The 26,080-nt window shown below is 36.3% G+C and overlaps 1 protein-coding gene and 1 non-coding gene across 3 annotated transcripts; both read right to left on the bottom strand.

The window, feature by feature from the left end:
- Positions 1-6,452: 6,452 nt before the first annotated feature.
- Positions 6,453-6,559, bottom strand: LOC128036264 (small nucleolar RNA R71). Its single transcript, XR_008193062.1, has one exon. It is a non-coding gene; the product is annotated as a small nucleolar RNA R71 (small nucleolar RNA).
- Positions 6,560-22,505: 15,946 nt separating this feature from the next.
- Positions 22,506-24,722, bottom strand: LOC105784035 (uncharacterized). 2 transcript variants are annotated; one of them, XR_001130320.2, is made up of 7 exons: positions 24,171-24,722; positions 24,004-24,098; positions 23,673-23,770; positions 23,384-23,586; positions 23,126-23,198; positions 22,901-22,974; positions 22,668-22,733 (listed from the first exon to the last, which is right to left on the bottom strand). XR_001130320.2 is itself a non-coding variant. In XM_012609799.2 (6 exons), the coding sequence occupies exons 1-6, from the start codon at positions 24,592-24,594 to the stop codon at positions 22,689-22,691; spliced, it is 939 nt and encodes a 312-aa protein (XP_012465253.1). In that variant the 5' UTR covers positions 24,595-24,717; the 3' UTR covers positions 22,506-22,688. The 2 variants fall into 2 exon arrangements, 1 of the variants encoding a protein (XP_012465253.1); XM_012609799.2 differs by lacking the exon at positions 23,126-23,198 and having other exon boundaries at positions 22,506-22,733; positions 24,171-24,717.
- Positions 24,723-26,080: the final 1,358 nt, after the last annotated feature.

Here is a 26,080-nt window from a genome sequence, read left to right as displayed (position 1 = left end):
CTAATTGTGATATCAGAACAGTGAGGGATTTCTCGGATATCTTTCCTGAGGAGTTACCAGGTTTACCTTCGAATCGAAAAGTTGAGTTTGGTATTGAGCTTCTACCGGGTACAGCTCCGATGTCCATTGCTCCCTACCGAATGACACTGAATGAGCTTACAGAGCTTAAGGCTCAACTTCAAGAGTTTCTAAATCGTGTTCCCTAGTGTGTTTCTATTAGGGGCACCAATTTTTTTTGTAAAGAAAAAGGATGGCACAATGAGAATGTACATCGATTATCTACAGTTGAATAAACTGACTGTGAAGAATAAGTATCTATTTCCGAGGATAGACGATTTGTTTGACCAGTTCTGAGGGGCTTCAGTGTTCTCAAAATTAGATCTCCGATCTAGGTATCATCAGCTTAGAGTTAAGGGAGTTGATGTTCATAAGACTGCATTTAGGACTCGTTATGGACATTACCAGTTCCTAGTTATGCCTTTTGGTCTGAAAAATGCTCCGGCTACATTGATGGATCTGATGAACCGAGTCTTTCAGCCATATCTGGATTAGTTCATCGTAGTCTTCATTGACGATATTATGGTTTACTCTAAGATCGAGGATGAGCATGATGAACATCTTAGAGTAGTGCTTCAAATACTCCGAGAGAAGCAACTCTACGCTAAGTTGACCAAGTGTGAGTTCTGGTTGCGAGAGGTAACTCTTCTGAGGCACGTGGTTTCTGCTGAGGGGATCTGAGTTGATCCGAGAAAGATTGAGGTTTTGCATGATTGGAAACAGCCTAAGAATGTATCTAAAATATGCAGTTTTCTGGGTCTTACGGGTTATTTCCAGCGGTTTGTCGAGGGGTTTTCTCTGATAGTAGCTCCTTTGACTAAGCTTCTGCCCAACGGAGTTCCTTTTGTCTGGACTGATACGCAGGAATCGAGTTTTGAGAAGCTCAAGTTTGTTCTGACTCAGGCCCCTATTCTGATATTGCCTGAATCTGGTTAAGAATTTTCCGTATACAGTGATGTGTTTCACGTCTCGATGTTGAGGTGATATCGGTCTGATCCATCTCATGTTGTTCCTATTGAGGAGATCGATGTTAGACCAGATTTGACTTTTGAGGAGGAGCCGGTTTAGATTTTGGATCGAGATGTTAAGGTTCTGAGGAGGAAGTCCATTCCGTTAGTAAATGTTCCATGGCGGAATAATGGCATGAAAGAAGCCACATGGGAACCTGAGGACTCAATACATCAGCAATATCTTTATCTGTTCGGATCAAGTAAATTTCGAGGTCAAAATTTATTTTAGGGGGTAGAGTTGTAACGCCCCGCTTAATTTATTTTTGTTTCTGTAAATTTTGACATAAATGTGTATCTACTTCAATGGTTAAGTGTTCTGGGTGTGTGTATGAGTTCTTGGGTTCAATTTCCACTTTTTGGAAAATTTTGTTCTTTTAGAATCCAAACTTTACCTTTGTTGAGTGGGCTTATATAAATTTCTCTGTTAATTCATATTAGAATGAGCCTGGTGGTTTGAGTGGTAAGGGAGTTAGTGTGTTAGAGGTCATGTGTTCGAATCCTTGCACAAGCATGGATGTAGAGTTTCGGTGGTTCTGGGATTCTGAGGTAGTTGAGGTTGAGTGGTTAGTAGGGGTTTAATTTTATTTTGCCTACAGTTTTGTTTCTTAATATTTTTTTTGCAATCTATGTGTTTCTCTAAAGATTTTCACAAATGGAAGACTATATGGCAAGTTTTTCTCTAGAGGAGGTGGAAAAGGATTCTATTCAATTAGGGGTTCAATCGGTGGATAATGGAATTTCTTATGCGAATTGTTTTGTTAGAAAGTTTCTCACCTCTAGTGTGGTTCATTTTCAAGTGATGAGATCTACTTTGGCCAATGGTTGGCACCCTATTGGTGGAGTCTCTATATCAGATCTTGAGAATGATCGATTTTTATTTCGGTTTTATTTTGAAGTTGATGTGGATCAGGTGGAGAGGAATGGCCCGTGGAATTTTAATTCCCATTTGTTGGTTCTTCACTGTTTAGTTCAAGGGGAGAATTCTTTGACTCTACAATTAACAGAAGTGAATTTCTGGATTCTTGTTAATGATATTCCTTATGGTTTCATGTCTGAGGGTGTTGCGAAACAATTCGGGAATTTTTTTGGGGACTTTTCTTGAATATGACACTTCGCTAGTCCAATTAGCGTACAAAGAAATAATGAGGTTGAGAGTATGGCTTGATGTTGGTAGCCCTTTGAAAAGAAAGAAGAAGCTTCTGCTCTCAGATGGTATGTCTGTTTTGAATATGAGAAACTTACTCTCTTTTGTTTTCTTTGTGGAAAAATAAGGCATGGTGAGAGTTTTTGACAAATAAGGGCAATTAATCCAAATCCAGAATATGAGTTTAAGTGGGATATCTCACTCCGTGCTCAGTCGAGAAGAACTGCGGCAGGAGGAGTCAGTGGTTGGTGAAGGACAGTGGCAGACAAGGCCCAAGTTATGGCAATTCTAGAAATAATAATGGAAGGAGTAATTTAGGGGATCTGCAAGATGGATTTGTAAGTTAAGGAATATCGAAGGGATCTTCTTCTAATCCCCCTCTCCCTTCAAAAAGAAAGTTGAATATTTCCATATTAATTGGACCAATAGTTAAGAGCGGACTGGGCCATTGTGTTAACACAGTTAGTGATAGTTTTGATGAAGAAATGGCAATTCGTGAAGAAGAAAATAGCCCAATGCACAATTTGGATGGGCTAAAGCGTCCTAGGACCCTTTCATTTGCTTCGGGAGTTTTTGCTAATAAGGATTCAACTGAAGCTTCAGGTATTCTGTTGTAGGTACCTAATCAAATAAGATCGCCATTCCTTGATAATGAGGCCAATCGAAAGCAATGAAGCTTCTTAGCTGGAAGGTTCAGGGTTTAGGGAGACCTCGAACACTTCAACGTCTCCGGCATATGCTGAGAGACTCTAATCCCTCTGTGGTTTTTCTAATTGAAACAAAACTACAGGGTTCTCGATTGGAAAGGATCAGGTGTAAGTGTGGTTACATTAATGGAATTGATGTTGATTCGAATGGAAGAAGTGGATGCTTATCTATGGGTTCGAAAAGTGATTACAAGGTGTCACTTAGATCATACTCTAGATGGCATATTAATACTATGATTGACGAAGATTCAGAGGGGTAGAGTTGGAGGTGCACAGGCCTTTACGGAGCACCGAAAGAAAATAATAAAAAAAGGCTTCTTGGAATCTTTTGCGATCACTTAATGATTTTCCTCAAATCCCTTGGGTAGTCATCGGGGATTTTAATGAAATAGCTTATATGTTAGAGAAACGGGTGGCTTAATTAGACGCGAAAGTAAAATGAGAAAGTTTCGAGATATGTTATCTGATTGTGTTATCTCTAATCTTAGGTACACAAGACAGTGGTTCACTTGGGAGAAGGGACACACTGCTTCTAATAACATACATAAACGGCTAGATCGAGCTGTTGTTAATGACGAATGGTGGTCATTAGTTTCGAATTACAAAGTGTCTCACCTATCACACTTCTTTTCGGATCATTGCCCTTTACTTTTGAATTCAAAGGTGGAAAGTCTAAGCATTAAATTACATCACTTTCGGTTTGAGGCGGCATGGCTTTTAGAGGATTCTTGCGAAACAATGGTAAAAAAGTTGTGGGAAGCTAGTTCGGGCACCATTCCTACGAGACTTCATAAGGTTGGGGAGGGGCTAGATAAGTGGTTTACTCGAGTTAAACGTGAAAGGTCCATGTCTAGAAAGGACCTTGAGAGGCAACTCCAAAGATTAAATGAGTTGACTCCTTCTGATAAAGTTTTAGGGGACATTGTTGATACAAAGTTAGCTCTTAGTTTGGAGGCCGATAAAGAGTTGTATTGGGAACAAAGAGTGTAAACGGAAAAATATATAGGATTTTTCCTATGTAATTTATCACCTTTTTACTTAAATCCGTTGTTAAAACTAAGTAATTGTTTAATAAATTAATGAAATATGTGAAAATATGAAATTAGGACATAGAAATTATTAAAATGTGATTTTATGCTTTATTATATGGTTTTCATGCAATAAATGGCTTATTTTATATTAATTTGAATATATTATTTTTTAAGACATAAAGTGGGTCATTCATGATTAAATTAAATAATAAAATATAAAATTATATTTAATAATTCATTTTAAAATATTTCATTAATAATTTGGGTTTTAATTAATTAATTAAATTGGATAAATTTTATTCTTTGGTCCTCTAACTTGTTGATTTATTCTGGATAGGTCTGATAGTTTTGCTAGATTACAAAACTATCAAAATTGGAGACCAAGTCAACCCAATATTCGGCTACACATGGCTATCCATTTAAACCATTCTTTGGTTTAGTTACACAAGGTCCTTGCAGTGTTGAAGAAATTAGAGATTTTACCGAAGATTAATGATTGACCGAGTCTCAATCCTGAGTTGTGTGGCATCCAAAATTGCTTAAAATCAAGCAAAAATCAAGTCAAAAACCACTAAGCGTGGCCGACCACAATTTGAGGAGATTTGAAGAGGTTAACATCCACTATTTTTAGCAAACTATCCCCCTTTCCTCACCTATAAATAAGACCCTCTCATTCCTTCATTCATCATCCCTCAAGCATCCCTCAATCATTCCTCATCCATTCTCATCATTCATCATTCTCTCTTTTCTCCAAATTCTCTTAGTTTTTTTTATTCCCACGCCTAGCATCATCTCTTCATAGAGATTTTAGCAATTAAGCCTCTTAAAGAACCCTTGGTCGGCCACCTTGGAGAGCCATCAGCAAAGGAGAAAAGTAAAGAAACGAAGGAGCCTCGTCAGTCAGAGTCTTGGGTGACAGCCACTCTGAATTGGGTTTAATCTTCCTTTTCTTTAATTTAATATAAATATGTTTGCTATGTGTTCTTTGTTCTTGTTTACAACAATGTTAGCTTAATTTTATTTAAGCTAGGATGATTGTTTTGATTAAATAATATTTATTTGATTCATACTTATAATGTTTGTGCCTCAATCGATCATGTTTTCAATTAAAATCAAGTCTGTATTCATTCATACGTGATTGAAATGCACCTGAATTAGCTGAGCGGTCCTGACCAGACGACGGCTAATGGACACATAATTGAAATGTGCATGCTTAATTTAGATCTTGACCCGATTAAATTGTAGGTTGCATAACAACTCTGACCAAGCTCTGTTATCTGCATAGTTTTTAGATTTGTGTGATTAAATTGTTTCAAACCTGACACGTTCCTGTTACCTCACACGAATGCGAAGAAACCCTTAGTAAATAAGGATCAATAAATGTGTATTTACTAAGTAAAGGATTTCGAAAAGGACCTAATGTGGTTTCCAAACTCATGAAAGATCGAGTTGCGATGAAATGTTTTTCCGAATGTTATTAAGCATGTTGATAATAAACTGAGTTTAATTAAAGTAATTGTCCTAGTTTATTTATGTTATAATTGTTGCAAATTATGTTTAATTTTACTAAAATCTATTTCATTCATATAGTTTGCATACTTAGGATAATTTACATTAGGGATCATTGCATTTAGTTTAATATATTTTAATCACCACTTCTTAACTATACTGTGTTTTTATTTACCAAATTGTTAATATAATTTAACAAATTAAATGACTTAGCACAAATACAATCCCTGTGGAGACGATAATTTGATACTTACTTATTACTTGATAATGACTGTGTACACTTGCACAAACCTACACGTTACAAGTTTTTGGCGCCGTTGCCGGGGATTGTCAATTGTTGCCATAGTTATTTTTTTTGTGAAATTATTTATTTTCAATTTGATTTATTTCTAACATTACTAACTTATTCTTTTTAATTTTTGTGATTTTCTTTTCAGGTGTTTATGAGCATAGATCGAATTATCGATTTACTCCCTATAGACCCTGAAATTGAGCGAACTTTCAGACAAATAAGACGTGAACAAACAGCTCAAAGACAAGTCGAGATGAACCTTAGGAGTTAGAATCAAGACCAAGGTAATGAAGCCGATCATGTACGAAATCCTATCCTCATTACCGATGATAGGGATCGATGCATCAGACAATCTACTATGCCACTTTTCAGTGAGTTAAACCCAGGAATTAGAAGGCCAGATATTGAGGCAACCCAATTTGAATGAAAGTAGTGATGTTTCAAACGCTACAAACGATGGGCCAATTTAGTGGTATGCCCACGGAAGATCCACATCTCCACCTTTGATTGTTTATGGAGGTGAGTGATTTATTCAAGATAGCCGGTGTAACTGAAGACGCACTAAGGTTGAATTTGTTTCCGTACTTGTTGCGAGATCGAGCACGAGCATGGCTCAATTCATTGCCACCAAGTTCCATATCTACATGGCAAGAATTAGCAGAGAGATTTTTGGTTAAATATTTCCCACCTAGCAAAAATTCTAAGTTGAGGACCGAGATCACAACTTTCCAACAATTGGATGACGAGTCTTTGTATGAGGCTTGAGAGCGATTCAAGGAGTTACTTCATAAGTGTCCTCATCATGGGATTCCTCATTGTATCCAGTTAGAGACATTCTATAATGGTCTCAATGCACATACAAGATTGATGGTAGATGCTTCCGCGAATGGTGCAATTTTGTCTAAGTCTTATAATAAGGCTTATGAGATCATCGAGAGGATCGCGAGTAATAACTATCAATGGCCAACAAATTGAATAGCTTCAAGAAGACGTGTAGCCAGAGTTCATAAAGTTAACACCCTCACTTCGTTATCAGCTCAGGTATCGTCTATTTCCTCTATGATAAAAAGTTAACCGCTAATAGTACTAATAATTCTGCAACTCAGCCACCAAGTCTGTTTGAAGTAGTTTCTTGTGTGTACTGTGGGGAAAGTCATTCTTTTGAGAATTGTCCATCAAATCCTGAGTCAGTGTACTGTGTGGGGAACCAATATAAAAATAGGAGTGGACAAGGAACTCAGTCCAACTTCTACAATCCTTCATGGCGTAATCATCCTAACTTTTCTTGGAGCAACCAAGGAAATGGACTGAACAACAACTTATTGCAACAAAGAACCAACCAATCTCAAGGGTTTAATTAGTAAGCTCCAAAACCACCTCAAGTTGAGGCATCAAATAGTTTGGAGAACTTTTTAAAAGCGTACATGGCAAAGAATGACGCTTTGATCCAAAGCCAAGCAGTAAAACTGAAAAATTTGGAAAACCAAATGGGTCAGTTAGCTACAGAGCTATGTAATAGATCGCAAGAAACATTGTCGAGTGATACTGAGAATCCAAGAAATTTAGGTAAAGAACATATCAAGGTAGTAGCATTGCGAAGTGGTAAAATTCTAGAACCCTGATTGATTGATGTTGAAGATAAGCTCATTGAGAAGAATCAACCAGCTATTGAAGTTCCTACACCAAAGGAATCAGAATTTACAAAGTCTGACAAGGTAAACCCTGACTTAGTGGATTTAGATATTTTAACATCTTCTTTGGATGTAGATTTACCTACTCAGAAAAGTCCGGTTCAACCGAAAGTTCCATCACCTCCATATCCGCAAAGATTGCAGCAAAACAAGCAGAAACATGAGGTGCAATTCAAGAAGTTTTTGGATGTTCTGAAGCAGTTACACATCAATATTTCGTTATTTGAGGCTTTAGAACAAATGCCAAATTATGTGAAGTTTATGAAGGATATACTATCCAATAAGAAACGACTGAGTGAGTATGAGACTGTCGCATTGACAAAGGAGTGCAGTGCGTTCCTGTAAAACAAATTGCAAGCGAAATTGAAAGACTCAGGAAGCTTTACTATACCATGTAACATTGGTGAATCTTACTGTGGTAAAGCTTTGTGTGACTTAGGAAGGAGTATCAACTTGACACCCAAGTCTATTTTCAAGATGTTAGGGATAGGTGAAGTAAGACCTACAACTGTGACGCTTCAGCTAGCAGATCGATCTTTAGCATATCCCGAAGGAAAGATCGAGGATGTTTTGGTAAGAGTTAATAAATTTATTTTTCCTGTTGATTTCATTGTCTTAGATTTTTAAGTACACAAGGAAGTGCCGATCATCCTTGGGAGACCTTTCTTAGCCACGGGAAGAACGTTAATTGATGTCCAAAAAGGAGAACTCACCATGCGAGTTCAAAACGAGCAGGTAACCTTTAACATTCTTAAAGGGATGAAATTTCTCGATCGGGTAGAGGAGTGTTTAGTTATGGAAGAGATAGAAACCTTGGTTTCTATGGAAAGCAAATTTGAAGAAGATCCATTGGAGAATGCCTTAGATCTTGACCCATTGGAGGATGAAGAAGGTGAAGAAAACATGGCTTTGATGGAAGCCAATCTGGGAAATTTTATTCAATCCATACGGTTTGAACCATTAGAGTTGGAAGTCAGAGAATTTGTGCAACCCAAATTGTCAATTGAAGAACCACTTAAACTCGAACTAAAGGTACTTCCTTCCCATTTGAAATACGTTTATTTAGGTGATTGTTCTACTTTGCCTATGATTATTTTAGCGGAACTGATGAAAGATCAAGAGGAGTAAAAACGAAATTATAAAACATACCATGCATGAACATTTTCCATGGCCAAACCCTAGCTATATCCTCCTTAAGAATCAGATGAAGAAGAAAACATATGGAAGAAGATGATACTTTTTACTTATTTAATTTTGTCTTTATTTATCATTTTACTATTTTACCCTTTAAAAACATTAATAATTTCAATGAAACCTTGTCATAATCATCCAATAACGACATAAATAGTCTAATTGCCACTTAAGTCCACTCACATTTAATTTTCATAGCTAATTGATACCTATAACTAATAGAACTCTATTTTTGCATCTTTTACGATTTAGTCATTTTTACTTAATTGAGCATGCAAACGTCAAAATTTCTTAACAAAATTTTTATATGACCTTTCTAATATTCCATATACAATAAAATAATAATAATAAAATTTACTCATCGGATATGTGGTCCTGAAACCATTATTCCGATTTCACTAAAAATGGGTTGTTATAGTGTAAGACCATGGCTCAATTGTGGCAACGAAAAGACAGTCCACTGGGACATTAAAAATAGGGCAGTTCATTGAAAGGAAAAATACAAGGTAGTCCACTAGGACATTAAACATAAGGTATATTGTGTAAGACCATAGCTCGGTTACGACAGTATAGAGAGTCTGTCAAGACATCAAATATGGGATAGTTCGTTAGGACGATAGACGTAGGTAGTCCACCAAGACTGTGAATACAGAAAGTCATGTAAAAAAAAGGAGAATTACAAGTATTGGAAGACGATAGCCAACAATTGGATTTGAGGAAACCACCAAAAAGGAACAAGGTAATAGAAATGGGAAAAGTCCGCCCAATGGTAAACAAAAGGGCCAATAGGGTGTATGGTGTTAACCCAGCTAGGATCTGTTGGGGGAATGATGCGTCATTAATGCCTTGTAGGTAGGAAATGAGAGGGGATCTATCCATAGATCACAAGTAAGGATCCACCATTAAGAACCACCAAGTGTTCAAAGAAGCTCAACATGCTAGTGAAAAACCTTGAAAGGTTATAGGGAGATTTGCTCCCGACATAAAACTCGTTGACCTTGTGGTTTATGCAGAGAGGGTTAATTGTTTGTACTCTGGATAGACTAATCGACAAAGAGGGGTTAGTTAGAACCCACTAACAGAAAAGAGGTACTAGGACGGCATTACACTTATAAGATAGGTATCGCAAATAAAGCGGATTACAAGGAAGGACTCCAATCACTTCTCATCCCAAGTGGGACTTAGTCCGTCAAAGTGGCATGGGACCTCATAAGTTATCCCAACAAATGGAATGTCAACAAGTGCTTCAAGACTATAGTAAGAAAAATGAATCCGACAAGGATTAAACAAATTTGGAATGACCGCCAAATGGGATATACCCGAGGGTCATTAGGAGGGTAGGCTGAGGGACTACCTTATAAGGACATGGTGGAAAGAAGAATCCACATTGGGAATAGATGAAATAAAGAATACAAGTAAAGGAAGGATATAGTTTGCGGATTTGGCAAGACATTCGAATAACCGTCAAGACTAGTTGAAGGTTGATAGGATTGCCCAAAAGAAGATTGCTTAACAACCTAATCGTCAATGGATAAGCTCAGAAAACAAAATAATAGACATGTCATACAAAATAATAGTTCCTAGAACAAGCACAATCATATAGAAAACAAAATTTGACAGTTTATTTGAGCATGCTTAAGAATGTTAATACAATTCATGTTTAACAAAAAAGTTCCTACCCATACTCCACTACACACCACAATAAGGGTGTTTGAATAGACTTTTCTTGGCTGATGTAATCAATTTTTTGATGAACTTATAATGATCTATGATTCATGTGTTTTATACCTAAATTCTGCATATTTAAACATATGAGCTCATTAGAATTTTCTAGTAAGTCATTTTAAGTTAGTTTAGAATGTATTAGGACTTAGAAACTAAGTTAGGAAAATTTTCTGCACTTTGAAAAACATAATGGACATTTCGTATCGGTACCAACACAAATACTTTTTATAAAGTATAGATACTTACATAAAAATATTGATACCTATCGTGTTTAAAATTCTGCAGTGTTTTAAAATATTTTAAAAAAACTAAAACCCTAAATTTTTTCCCTCTTCCATGCCTTTAACCTAATAACTACATTTCACCAAAAATTTTTTCTTTTTTTTTTGTTGTTCTTTAAAAAATCTCTTGACAACAACCATTCCACTTCCATTTTAACAAGGATTCAACAAAGTTTGCTAAAGGTTTTCATCATTTTTTAAGCAATTTTGAGGTAAAAAATCTCAATTTTTTTATTTCAAAATTTCAACAATATTTATGATTAATCTTTCTTAAAAATGTGCTATTGGGTTGATTTAGAACTTTTATATTTTTGTTTTAATGCAGGATGTTTCCTAAAACCAATAATTTTACTTGGGAAATTTTTCAAAACCCTTGCCCACAAAGTGTTCGATAAAATTCCCCAACAATTTTCTAAGTGAACTTAGTGTGTCTAGAGTTCTAGTTTGTAAGCATGCCTATCAAGAAACATCCTCGAACCGACGCCTCGTCATTTATCCCTTCGAGTGGTCCAACCGATTCTTTAAATGGTTATTTTAGAAAATTCGACGAACGATTTAATACTCATTTCTCTACTCGTAAGATTAATGTCTCTCGATCACTTGGTTTTGATTCTTTAGCCTAGTTTAACTTTGCTTATCTTCCTATTTTGGTCGAATGGCGTTGGGTTGATATTTTCAAAATATACTCTCAAACCCATGCCAATATTTGTTCGAGCATTCTCAAACATGACAAAATGGGTGAGACATTTGTTGCCACCAATTCTTTTCTAATGAACACTCCTATATGGCTCACTTTAGAGAATTTTTAAAACTACCACCTGGAAACGTGTCTAATGAGAAAGGCCTTTATAATCTGGTCTTAACCATTCTAAGCTTGAACACGTTTGAGCTTAACATCCATGATCATTTTTTACACTTAATTCTTACATGGATATTACACCCTATTTCTAAACATGCGATTCTTTGATCCATCGATTATTGGTGGATTGATTATTTTCAAACTAATAGGTATCTCGACCTAGCTTATCATGTTTAATGATATTACCAAGGTCATTAGCAAAGAGCTTACCAGTACCCTCACCTTGCCTTTTGAAACATACCTCTCCTATATTTTTTGAACGTCTCAAAATCCCAACCCGGGGTGTTCCACCTATGGCCACCTCCTACACTCCACTTAGCTTTGGTGCCTTACATCATATTAGGTATAAGAAGGATCCATGCACTGGCACATGGATCAAGGATGTCCAGCCAGGACCCTTGAAGATGAAGATGCTAAGGAAGAACATGATGAAGTTCCTCCTCCCGAGCATGATCCTTCTCAACCTGCTCCTTCTGTTGGTCCTTCACATGTTGCTCCATTTTTTGCCGAGACCACCGCCATTATTAATATCATTAATTCATTGAGCGATGAATTTAGAGAATTTAGGGTTGAGGTAAATGTTGAAAAATCTTTGGCTGATTTGGATACTAGTATAAATCTAATACCTTATAAAATTTTCAAACAACTTAGTCTCAATGAACCAAAATCCTCTAGGATGAGTGTTCAATTAGATGATAGATCAATTAAGTATCCTAAGGGTATTCTTGAGGATATACTTATTAAAGTAGATAAATTCATATTCCCTGTTGATTTCATTATATTGGAATGGATGAGTATATTGATGTACCCATGATCTTAGGTTGACCCTTTTTAACCACTGCTAGAACTGTTATTGATATGGCTAATGGTGAACTTGTACTGAGGGTAGGTGATGAAGAGGCTACTCTTCAAGCACATGATGCTGTGAGACTTTTTGGTGAGCGAAATGATACTTGTCATTATGTTGATGTTAGTAATCATGCGACTCAACATTCTTTGTACGAAATCAATCATGAATACGTGTTAGAATTATATCCTTTTCAAGGTGATGAAAATAAAGGGACAACTGAAGAGAGAATGGTTCAGTTCAATGAATTAGATGAATGGAGAATAAAGGTAGAATGTTCAAAAAAGTAACAAAGCAATGTCATGGTGTGCATGTACAGAGGACGAACCAATTCAAAGTTGGAGACAAAGTACTGCTGGACAATCTGGATCCACGAATGTTCTCTGAAGAGTTGAAATCCAGATGGTCGAATCCATTTGTGGTACGAAACGTATTCCCATACGAAACCACTGAGGTAACACACCCTGATTATGACACATTCGAGGTAAATAGTCATCATCTCAAACTTTATTTTGATGGTGATATTGATAACGAAATAGATGATCTCCGGCTCGAAAATTTGACTTAATTGTAAGCTTGAAAAGGGAAGTCGAGCTTAGACTTTAAACAAGCATTTCTCGGGAGGCAACCCGAATGTTTTATTATTATTATTATTATTATTATTATATTTCCATTTAATGTTGTTGCATGCTTATTTTCTTATTTACATTACTTTTGTTTTTATTAATTCAAAAAAAAATCAAAAAGAAAAAGTGTCACACGATCTGGGGTAGACCACACAGCTTAGAGACACGGTCATGTGACCCACACCCCCTTGACACGATCATGAGAGAAGTGAACAATTAACCCTACACGGCCTGAATGAATCCACATAGTCGTGCGGTACACACAGCCTAGACATATGGGCGTATCACAAATCATATGAATATTGGAGCCAATTTTTCAATTTTCTTTTAACACACACGGTCTAGCGATATGGTTGTGTGGTGCACACGGCCTAGACACACGGGTGTGTCTAAGGCCGTTAAACACTAGAGGAAATTTTAAAAGTTTTTAATAGGTCATACGGTCGTGTAGCCCACATGACCATATACCCTTTTTTTAAAGCTAGTTTTTTTTCCTTTATACTCCATTTCACCAAACCCTAACCGCCAGTTTATCTTCGCCGTGAGCATGCGCCCAAAAGCCCCCAAACTATCTTTTATTTTTGTTTTTATTTGTTTTTATTCTATTTGTCAGACTTATATGTTGTATTTTATTTTATTATATTATGCATTTTACTTTTATTATTATTTTTCCGGTTGTTTTTATTTTTTGTTATCTTTTTATCGTATTTTTTTTTGTCTATCTTCTTATTAGTTTGCTCAAAACCATGTACTTAATTTAGAATCTCCTACGATTCCGAATTTCATTATTCTGACGAAATCTTCCAAATTCAAGATAGTTTCAGTTCTCTTCCTCACTTATTATATTTTGCTTATTATGTTTATATTTGTTTGTACATTGAGGGCAATGTACATCTTAAGTGTGGGGAGGATTTATATGTTTATGCGATACAGTCCTTGAATCTTTTTTTTTAAAGTAATTTTCTCAAACCTAACATTGAAGTTGATTTTTTTTTTAATTTGGAGTTTTTATTGATTCTATTTGGGATTAATTTGTGAACTTTTATGCATTGTGTGATTTATACTTTAAGACACGAGAGAGCCAAGCATGATAAGTTTTTTTCAGAATATTATTTTAGGTTATCTCCCTGAACTGAAGCATTATCTTGAAAATTAAAATTTACAAATTTAACATCAAAACCATAATTTTTTGTGAGCTTTTGAGCCTATAAAGCATACATTTTATTTCGGGCTTATTTTATTTTTGGTTGAGTATGTCAATTTGATTTGTTATTTTAGAACTTGCTTCGGTTATACATTTCTAGGCCACATTATTTATTTGATATACTAAGATGATATAGGCACTTAGGATTTAATTCGCTTAACCTATAAACAACTTACTCGTTGAATTAACCCCTAATTAACCTCGTTAATCCTAACAATTTTTTTCTTATCACCCGTTTGTGTTAACTCATAACCTATATTAATGGTGTAAATAATCCTTTTTATTGACTCCCTTTTTGTCAAGATTCGATTTGGTTAGTTGCCTAACTATGTTTCATAATTTGCATTGTTGAGTTCTCTCTTTATTGAAAAAAAATAAATGAAAAAAAATTTTGAATTGTGAGTCTCATCGATTGTATAAAAGCTCACATCCACCATTTATTTCTTGATGTAAATTCTTTTAATTCAGCAACTGATTTTTCTAGTTTGGTAACTTATGAACTCGACTCTCGATTGTAACCAACTTTTCTGACCTTTTTTGCAGTCTTAACCGAAACCCCGTTACAACCTTGTAAAGACCTTTTGATTGGTGTGTCATCTCGTTATATAATGGTAGAGATTTGATTTTTAAGCAAATATATGGTAATAACATTTCTTGTTCGACTGTTGAGTGCACATTATTTGAACCTTAAACACTTTGAGTGCTTTGAGTGAACCTTAGTGAGGGAGTTCATTCTTATTGAGTTGAATTTCAGATCATTATTGAGATAGGGGAGACTCCTATGTTTTTTGCGTTTTAAAAGTTTCTGCTTGGGTTGCTTGTATTCTTTAGTGTCATTTTAGTTTAAGTTTCCAATGCATAATTATATGTAAATTATCTTAAGACATTATCGGTGAAAACAATAAATCGAGAGAAGTTAACTTGAATGTGGGTTGAGAATTTTGCTTGTGGACAAGCAAACGCTTAAGTGTGGGGATATTTGATAGGTGTTAAAATTAACATGTTTTAACCTCATTCTTAATGCATTTTTGGGTGATTATCTAATGTTAATTGTGAATTTTAAGCTCGTAATCCTTTAAATTCATATTTTAATGCTTAATAAAGCACTTGGGAGCAAAAGGAGCGAAAATGAGTGAAAATCGGAGCGTCGAAGCAAGCTGCAGGAGCCACAGAGGCTGAACCATTCCACACAGCTGTGTGACCTACACAAGCTGAACCATTCCACACAACCATGTGACCCACACGGGCGTGTGGTAGGCCATGTCGATTTCACGGAATTGCACACTGAACTACAAAAAATCACGATTTTAGGCTTTTCGGGCATTTTAAGACGTATATATGACAAAAACAAGAAGATAGGAGAGACTTGTCATAGAATATTCAAGAAAACAACTAGAAAACACCATTGAAGTTAGCTTTGAAGCAGATTTCCGTCAAGATTGAAGATTCCTGGTTGATTTCTTAGGAAGTTATCATAAGTTTTTTTATTTCTTTCGGTTATACTGTATCTTGGATGTTTCTATTTTCAAGCATGAACTAATTTTCTAAGTACCTAAGGGAGATGAACCCTATGATGGATTCTTTCGTTTGATTTTTATTTTACGCAATAAATATTTTGTTTCTTGTTCTCAATTATGTGTGCTTAATTCTTGGTTTGATATTTCTAGATTATTAATTCATGTTTGATGTGCTTAAATAGGTGGTTGAATAGACCCTGTTTAAGAGTAGATCTTATATAGTTCAGTGGAGTTGCATGCAATCCTAGAAATAGGATGACATAAATCTACCGGATTAAAGTCAAATCTAATAGGGGAATCCATAGCACGAGTTAATATGATAATAGAGATTTTAATTAGAAAGAAATTTCAATTAATCAATCTAGATTCAGTTGCTCTTATGCTCGAAAGAGATATTTGCATAATTTATGGATTTCTACGGATCAAGTTACTAAGAAAATTGTGTAATTTAGATTGATAGTGACAGATGAAATCTAGGTAAATTCTTTCTTAAGTATTGTTTTGCTTCTTGGTTGTTACTCTATTATTTTTGTGATTTGTTCTTTGTCATGTTCTTTAGTTAATTAATTTAGTTAATTTTAGTTTTCAATCAATCACTTGAATTATTCGGTTAAATAATAGAAAGACGGTAATTACTAGTACTTTTAGTCTTCGTGAGAACGATATCTTTGCTCAGTGTAGCTATACTATTAATTGATAGCTGCACTTTCATTAGTTAAATTTTTAGTTAGTTTCGTGGACATTAATGCACATGGATCTTCCCTTTGACAGTATGCTAGTCAATGAAGGTGACCCCGATCATTCTCTTCTTGTAAAAGACCCCGATCATTCAATTTCTTGGTATTCTAATTTTTAGATGAAGAATGCTCAAATATGGCTAGAATCTATACTTTTCATTTTAATGTTTTTTTTTAAGTTCTAAGGTTTGTATTTGTCGTATTGCTTCAATAAAAATATCCAACCTTTGTTTCAAAAAAGGGCAAATGACCAAAAAAAAGCCCTTTTTTTCAAAATTTACCGAAATGGGCCGATTTTTTATTATTTACCGGAATGGTCCATTTTTCAAGAAATCGCTACGTCGCCGTAGCGATGTCGTGGTACATATGGCGAGAGGTCGCGTCCACGCCGGCGTGACTGCTGATGTGGACGCGACCTTCTCTACTCGTGAACAGTACCCCAACGGTCAAAAATTTGACCGTTGCCCCCCCAACGATCAAAAATATATATATATAAATACCCCCACCCCTTTATTTTTTTTCACAAATAAATCCTATCTAATTTTTCCTCTCTAATCCTCTCAATTTCCTTTCAAAATTCTCTCAATTTCCTTCCAAAATTCTCTCAAACCCATATTTAATTTTAATTTCCTTCCAAAATTCTCTCAAATCCAGTTTTTAAAATAATTATAAATTTTTTTATATTTTTTAAAAATAATTTTAAATTTTTTTATATTTTCATCAATGGCCGGATCATTGACTCGTCTTGATAGCAATCACATATCGGTGGAGCAAATGAAAATGGTAAGTATTAAATTTAATTTGTAATTATTATTTACGATTTTTTTTATTTATGTATTCTTAGATAATTATTAATTTATTGTTTGTTATAAAAGTCCAAGATCCGGTATTGGAATGCCATATCCTAATATGCATGCTCCTCCATCACCGTTAGTAGAGAACTACTTGCGGAAGCGGGTTTTGGCACGTGGCGGCCAGTAGGTCGGGATTCAAGTTGGACCCGAAACTGATTAGTGCATTGATCGAGAGGTGGAGACCCGAGACGCACACATTTCATCTTCCATGTGGAGAGTGCACTATCACTCTAGAAGATGTCAGCATGCATTTGGGATTGCCGGTGGACGAGCACCCAGTCACCGGGTCTGCCCAATCTAGCAATTGAGAGGCGGTGTGCTACGATCTTTTGGGCGCTATTCCGGAAAAAATGGATGGAGGTAAGGTCGAGATGGGCTGGTTACGTGCCACCTTCCCCGAGCCGAATGCAAATTCAACCGAAATCCAAAGAATTCGATATGCTCGATCATACATTCTTCAAATAATTAGAGGTTATCTGATGTCGGACACGTCACGGAGCCGTGGACATCTAAGGTGGCTACTAAAACTCGTTGATTTTAGAGGAGCCGGTGAATTTAGTTGGGGGTCTGCCGTCTTGGCAACATTATATCGGGAGATGTGCGAGGCGACGCGACCGAGGAGAGCAAACATCAGAGGTTGCCTGTCACTACTGCAATCATGGGCACGGTTTCGCTTTCCATTTCTACGTCCTCGAGTGAACCACCCATATACATTCCCACTTGTAACGAGATAAATTTTATATTACATTTTTGAATTATTATGTAGATTTTGTAAGAATAAAAGTAAGCTAAAAATTTATTTAATTAGGTGGAACCATCCGGCAAGTTTTCGTGGATTACCGTCTGAACTTGAAGATATACAGCTTCTATTGGACCAACGGTCGAAAGCAGAAGTAAGTATTAATGCAAATAGATATTTCCCTACATTCGCTAGTCGATTGATATTTAGTATTTAGTATTTAGTATTATGTATGTAACTAATATTTCTATCATGTTCATATAGTTTCAATGGATACCATACGAGGATCCGCAATTGACGCAAGAATCCCTAAGAGTTTTTACAAAATCCAACGCTTGGCACGTGAAAGTGGTGTTGATCAACTATGCAACCGTGAAGCCCCACCAGACAGACAGAGTGCTACGATAGTTTGGATGTAGACAACCGATTCTTGCGGACCCTGAGAAGTTTGACGAGCACCACAAAATTGACCTTCAGCTATTAGGTACGGATTGGCCTAGATACTGGTCCGAGTACACGGAAATGTGGGAAAACCGGCTTGAATATCTACCTACTCGGGAAGCAATCATCGTTTCGGAGTTAGCGTGTGTTCCAGAATACATGCCATAGTTTAGGATCCATGGCAAGCCGTATTTACTTACGCCAGAGGAGAGGCAATGGCAATTACGTCTCGGAAGGGAAATGTGCGGGCCTCTAAATCCAAGACGAGAAGACTTCAAAGGCAGCCCCTCAACGAGGCCTAGACAGTCACCCGGCGCATCATCAGCGGGTATGCAATCACCGGCCCCAACGAGAGCATCATCAGCAGGCATGCAATCAAACTTCCCACAGTCACAAGTCCTGTTTTTGCAAGTGTACACGATACTGCCCGCCAACAACACCTTGGTGCGGTCTGTCAAACTCCGTCACGCAAAACCATAAATTGTCTCGATCGTGACACACTGTGTGCATGATGTTTGCCCTCGCCTTCACCTTGTTAATTTCTTGAACTACCTTACTGCACCATACATGGCCACCCTGCATCTGGCCAGCATAAGTTGCTGCTCGCTTTGGAAATAGCGCCGCCAAAAGGAAATATGTCTCTCGCACAACCGATGTTATCGGTAGATGGCGCGTTCCTTTAAGAACAGAATTTATGCATTCAGCCAGGTTCGACGTCATATGGCCATATCGTAGGCCTCCATCGTATGCTTGTGTCCACTGTTCGAAACGTATGTTACAAAGGTAGTCTGCCCCTTCTCCATTTTGGGATCGTAAAATTGCCAACATCTCCTGAAAACGATCTTTATTTATTTCATGCCCTGCCAATTGGAAGATAATAGCGAATATTTTATACCACTTCTACCAATAAAACTAATTCAAACTGACAAACGAAATAATACAGTTATAAACTAAATACCCATGTTGGTCACTTGTCGTCGTTCGCTCTTGGATGGATATTGCCTGTAGTAGTTCGAAGCTTAGGTAATATCTATGGTGTGTGTGCTGCCACAAGCTTCCCTCTCGATCAAATGTAGCTAGTATACCGGCGCCCCGATCTGAAATAACACAGATATCAGGTTGGGGGCAGACATGCCTCCTTAATCTAGAGAGAAAGAAATCCCGCCATCGATGACTCCCGGTGTTATTGCAAATGCAATTGGAAGAATTCTCCCAATACCGCCTGTGCCACTGCAACCAATAGCCGATGAGTATACCTACCGAACATGAAGGTACCGTCAATTTGTACCAACGGCTTGCAGTATGGAAATGCGTCTACTTATTGCTTAAAGGTCCAAAATAGGCATTTGAACACTTGACATCCACGTAGCAATCGGCCGTTGTAGTACGCATGTTCCGTTTCAAGGTCTGTGATGGCACCTGGGACGATCTCTCTAGCACCGACACCACCGCCATACTTCATTATATGAGGCGCCCCACCCACTATGCATCTTCTCCAACGCCTTTTGCTTAGCTATCCAAGCCTTGCGTAAGAGGGCGATGCCCCATTTGGCTACTGGATATTGGCAATTACCACCGCATCAAGTCCGGGATCCTTTTATCGTGGGCATTATCAAGCTGGCTAACATAACTGAATCCATTTTGGGATGATCTTGTGAAACACCTACAGAGGGAGTATATTAAATAATGCAACATTGCAAAATAAAATTATTATTCAAATACATTCAATCTTGTACCTGCAGTACATGTATGTGGACCTTTGTACTTTTTTATCTCCCACAACCCCGTCCTTTTCCTTAACGAGGTGACTATTTTCCATGAACATGTGCCGTTTTGCACCGCACACTTCGCCTCAAACTTATCGGATTTTGATTTAACGACGTGGAAATTAACGTCGTTTTTGATGCTATGATGTTTCAAAGACCAATAAAACTATTCTTGTTGGTAAACTGATTACCAACTTCAAGTTCACCGAAATCTACCCCCGAACTTGTACAATCGCGCAACCGGTGTGGTAGATCTGGAAACTCTAACGCATCATCTGCTGACAGATCGACATTATGCATGTGGGCTGGAGGTGAGTATGCTCTGAATCGTGAATTTTCTTCATCATCTGAACTCCTTTCAGCATCTTCACCTTCTGTTGGAATAGGCTCCGATTCAGAAAATAATCCCACCTCTGCACCATCCGGCCCGGGCTCTCGAGGTGGATCCACATCAGAGTCATCTTCTAACCCACAATCATATGCAGCGTACGACGTCCCCTCACCGGTTGACGTCATAGGTAGTACGTCATCCCTTCTTCTGGGCATTTGATAACGTCCCCAATTGGATGTAGATTGCCATTCACTAGAACTTGACGCAGTTTCCCAGTACGTATTTCCAGCATCAAACGTCGAGCCACCGACGTACATGTCTCATCCACCAACAGAGTGTCTTGCGGGGGATGTGCATTCGACACCTCTACCGAACATGGGTTGTTCCGTATTTTGTAACCCGCTAACCGAGTGTCGGTCAGAGGTCGTGTATACATCTCGAACACCGGACGGAAGTACATCAGTTGGCGACGTAAATTGTACATATAACTCAATATAAGTTGCTCCACTAGCAAGATGAGTCTGCACCATTGCCTCCAAGCTACGAGCACATTTTATGTCGAACGAGTCATATGTCACCGGATCAACACAAGAACAAAACCGATACGTGATTGACAGAACTTTCATTGGCGTCGTTCCGAAGATTTTACACCTAATTCTTTTACGAAGTTCTATGAAATCTATGTTCTGGCTAAATGACAGTCGCACCGTATTCTCCGACAAAAAGACAACACATTCTCGGTGTGGCAAACCTCACCATCGTAGTAAATAACAGCACTAATACGTTCACTCATTTTGAAACTCTAACTTTCTTAGCCTCTCTAAATTGTTTCTGCTATGACTTATGCATTCTAAGAACATTTTCTGCCTAATTTATAGCCTCAGCCCAAACTTGCTACTGTAGCAAAATCGCGTCCACGAGGGCACGATTTCACAATTTCTTCTCAAATAGCATCCTCGTAGAAACGATTTTATACTATTTGCTCAGAAACATCAGAAAAAAAATTATTTCTTACATGACTTACTGTAGCAAAATCGCGTCCACGAGGGCGAGATTTCACAATTTCTTCTCAAATAGCATCCTCGTAGAAACGATTTTATACTATTTGCTCGTAAAATCGTAAAAAATTATTTCTTACATGACCTATCAGAGCAAAATCGCGTCCACGAGGGCGCGATTTCACAATTTCTTCTCAAATAGCATCCTGGTAGAAGCGATTTTATACTATTTGACCAGAGACGTCAACTCGAAATAATTTATTCCGGGACCCTTAAACCCTAAAAAGCCTACACCCTAAACCCTAAAAGCCAGAAAACCCAAACGTGAAATCAACGTCAAAATCGCGTCCCGAGAACGCTACATGGCAGGAGGACGGACGCGACCTCCGCCATGTACCCGACATCGCTACGACGTATGCGATTTTAAAATGGACCATTCCGTAAATAATAAAAAAATCGACCCATTTCGGTAAATTTTGAAAAAAAATAGCTTTTTTTGGTCATTTGCCCTTCAAAAACACTAATGAATATTTTAAAATATATTATATATTTTACTTATCTCCTAATAATGGTTATTTATATTAATTATATAAAATTAAATATTTTATTTTAAAAAAATTATGTCTATATGATATGATATAAAAACTAAAGAATATTTTAAAATATTTTATACATTTACATATCTACTAATAATGATTATTTATATTAATTATATAAAATTAAAATATTTTATTAAAAAAAGTCATGTCACATGATATGATATAAAATAGTAATGCATAGCTAAAATCTTCAACCTATCCCTAAGATATTTACAGATCACACTTCCTCCAAAGGCTTCGCAAAATTATCAGTCACTGTTTCATATCCATGCATACTGTTCACAACAAGAAGAGAGTGGAGAGTTTCTCAAGTTTACACATGTTATTAACTATGAACAAGAAATCAAGATTCAAAAGCATTAACATGAATATTTTGATTAATAGAATGAGATCCTTTTTACAAGGCAAACAATGGTGATAGCACTAACAAATAGTAAATCATGTATCTTGTATAAACCAGACATACACTCTGCAGTCTTTTTCTCCACGTAGCAGCTATGTTTCAATATTTGCTCCAATATTAACTGCAACTCTAAGCTTTAGTTCCTTCTCCTCGCTTCTTTTCATCTTCAACATCCTGCAAGTGGCCATATAAATGGAACCATATGTTACAATTTACTACCATTCAAAGAAGGAACAACCCTGGCATAAGCATCAATGAATTGAGGTAACACTTAACATGTTACCAATTGAAGATCAAAGGATGTAACAAAATGATAAGGCGTAAAAGTTGTTCGAGCTTACAGAATTTTCAATCTTGTCAAAATCATCACCAAAGCTCCCATCACCATCACCATCACCATCACCATCACCATCATCTGAATAATTAACAAATTGAAAGGACAAATACTATTTAAAATAGAGAAAGAAATGTCTAGTTCAATCCATTTCTAAAGGGTTCTATATCAAAAATGAATCTTGTCACATTATTGCAATAATGGCCTCATTAACATCTCCAGTATCACGTACCTTATCAGGAAATAAACACCTCTTCCAAAATCATACATTGCATTGAATTATGAATCAACCATAGTAAGTTAGGCTACAGAATGCATAATCAGGCTTTAATATGACTCTCGAGAAAAACATCCTTTCGGAAATATAATTTGAATAAGAAGTCATCAACATAAAAGTTAAAACTGCTAAGCAACTTCAAGAGCAAGCAATTCAAACTATCAAAACTCTAGGAAACAAAAGGAAACCTATGTCAATAGTTTATATCCGTACCTCCACCACCAGCATCGTTATCATCAAAATCTCCCAACAAAAATGTATCCAAATCTTGCTCGGCAGATGCATTCGAAGTTTTACTTTTCAGACTAGTTTCTGATTGCTCTGTCGTAAGTACAGGTGTTTGCTTTGGTTCATCCTCCTTTGCCTCCTCCTGCTTTGCTCTCTGTTTAACTTCCTCCATGTACTGCTGCTCATAGCTGAAAATACAAATATCTGACATCAAATAATAATCTAATCCTTTATCCGAAAGTATCGTTTATACTTATTCTAATTAAATACTTACGAGCCAACATGAGTGCTAACTAGAGTGAAATATATCCTCCAAAATTTTCTTTCTTTCATCACACGTGGACACAGTTCATATCTTAATTTCTTGATTTCCTGCATAAGAAAAAAAAAGCGTTTTACATAAATTATTAATTACTACCAAATGATGTTGGCATATTCCGATTGCAACTGAAATTTACAATAATTAAATTTAGACGAAAAAATTATCTCAGAAATATTTTTTAACTACAATGTTATCAGCGATCACGATGAAAACAACTCAAATCAAAATGCCAAACGTAGCCTTCAAATTAAAAAATCCAGAATGATACGTAATTTTTTTTTACCTTAACAGTAGTAAGAACAATAGTGGCATGCCTCTCTTGCCATTCATTCAGATCCTTCCGTACATTGGTCCCCGTAGTAGTCGCGTCAGGTTCATCTACTCAACAATCTAAACTTTTAGATTTAATTTTCTTTTTTTTAATGAAAAAGATAAATGTAAAAAATTTACCTTGTACAGGGAAAGGGAAGCTCTGGAAAGTACTAGAAGTAAAATTTCTAACAAAGTCTCTCAAATCATCAGTGAGACCGAACTTCCGAAGCTCCGAATCGGAGATGGGTGGAGGATCCGAGGAGGCAATGGAGAGGGAGGAGAGTTGAGGAGGGATAATGTCGGAAATGGTCTTGGAGAGACTTTGGCTTTGGAGTTGGATTTGATCGGCTTGTTTGAGAGCGGCGACTTTGAGCTCATCGGCCTTTTTGGAAGCTTCAAGAGCAAGCTCATCGGCTTTCTTGGAGGCTTCAAGAGCAAGCTCCTTGGACTTCTTGGCGGTTTCGGCGACTAGATCCGCGATTTTGTTTGGCATTGTTAGGGTCTGAGATTTCTTCGCCGTTTCTTCCGCGAAGGACTTGGCGCGCTTCCAAAAATCTTCCATTTTTGGGATCTGAATCTGATGGATTTGATTCTTTGGATCGTCTCGGTTGTCGATGTACCTTAGTTTTTCTTCCTAAAATGGCGTCGTTTAAATTTTTAATAATTTTGCGTTCTCCCTTGTGTTTTCTCAACCTATCATTTTCTCGATCGTGCTGTACGTTTTCCTTAATTACTATCCATATGTTTTTTTACCTCTAAAAATTAAATAACAGGAGCTCATAATTAGCGAACTCATCAAATAGTTTTAATTGCTCAATTAAATAAAATAATAATAATTGAAAAGAAAATGTAGAATTAAAATTGATTAACCGACTTAAAATTTATGTATGTCCACGCAGGTTTTGAATTCATATAATATTAACACAGCGAATTGAAATAACAAAGTTTGAACTCTATTAAGGGGCAGTAACCTCAATATATACACTAAAACATATGTGAAAAAGTGCAAAAAAATGTTTTAACTCATATAAAGTTTAAAGAAAGATCACTCAATTTCTGAGAAGCTTTCATTTTAGTTATCCAATTATTAAATCTCTAACAGCGATTAACTACATACGCCATATCATATTTACACTTTCATTTTGGTCACCTACCTTCTAAGTCACCTTCATTTTAGTCGCTCAAGAAATATCATTTTTTAAGTATTGATCGGGGTAAGAGCATATTAAGAATTAAGTAAAAAAGCCATAAAAACTAAAATAATACATTAAAATTTTTTAAATCGTACTTGTTTACCCGCTTACGAAATTTCAAAAAAATCAATATTGAAATTTAAATTTTCAAAACATCAAAATAAATTATTGAAAATTTTTATCCCTTAATAGTGTCACTCAATTTGTTACTATAATATTGGAATTAATTAATTTAATCTCTTCCTAAATTTTTTTATGTTTTCAAATTAAAATAAACTCAAATAACTCATATTTAATAATTGTCACCGAATTATTTACTTTTCTAGAAAAGATAATATTTTCTAGTATTTGGATGAATCTATGTAAAATGTTTTCTATTGGTTGTGATTTCCTAAAAGTATTTCATAAAAATTGTTTTCAATAAAACAAAAGTACATTTAAGATTTTTTATGCAAAATATTTTCTATTGTTTGGTAACTTTTTCATCTAAAAATATGATGCTCCACCTTCAAAACACTTCAAAAAAAAATCTTTATAGGCATAATTTTATTTTCTATTTGAATTAAATTACATAAATGAATATGTGCACATCTATACTTCAATTACAATAACCCTTTTAGTTGAAAGACCCCTGTTAAAAGAAAACTTCATCGAAGCACACCATCCATGGATATCAACATATCACCCCAATAAAGTTGGAGACAATTTTCTCTAAAAACAATGAGCCAGTGGGATCATTTTCCTCAGAACCTTGAACTTCGATGTAGAACTCAGCCTTCACACATTCCCTCCACCATATGATCATGAAACTCAAAACCTCAAAAATCTTTGCAATTCACACACCTATCAGTGCTT

Source organism: Gossypium raimondii, chromosome 13, assembly GCF_025698545.1.
Source record: "Gossypium raimondii isolate GPD5lz chromosome 13, ASM2569854v1, whole genome shotgun sequence".
Taxonomy (NCBI): Eukaryota; Viridiplantae; Streptophyta; class Magnoliopsida; order Malvales; family Malvaceae; genus Gossypium; species Gossypium raimondii.
Note: the sequence above shows the minus strand (reverse complement) of the source record. Positions and strands in the feature narration are given on the sequence as shown.

Bases quoted from the DNA above. Each gene is read 5' to 3' on its own strand.
- LOC105784035 (XM_012609799.2), bottom strand. From the start codon at position 24,594: ATGGAAGATTTTTGGAAGCGCGCCAAGTCCTTCGCGGAAGAAACGGCG. The intron at 23,771-24,003 runs GTAAAAAAAAAT...TTTCTTATGCAG, and splicing joins TTGTTCTTACTACTGTTAAG to GAAATCAAGAAATTAAGATA. The intron at 22,975-23,383 runs GTACGGATATAA...TTAATTATTCAG, and splicing joins TAACGATGCTGGTGGTGGAG to ATGATGGTGATGGTGATGGT.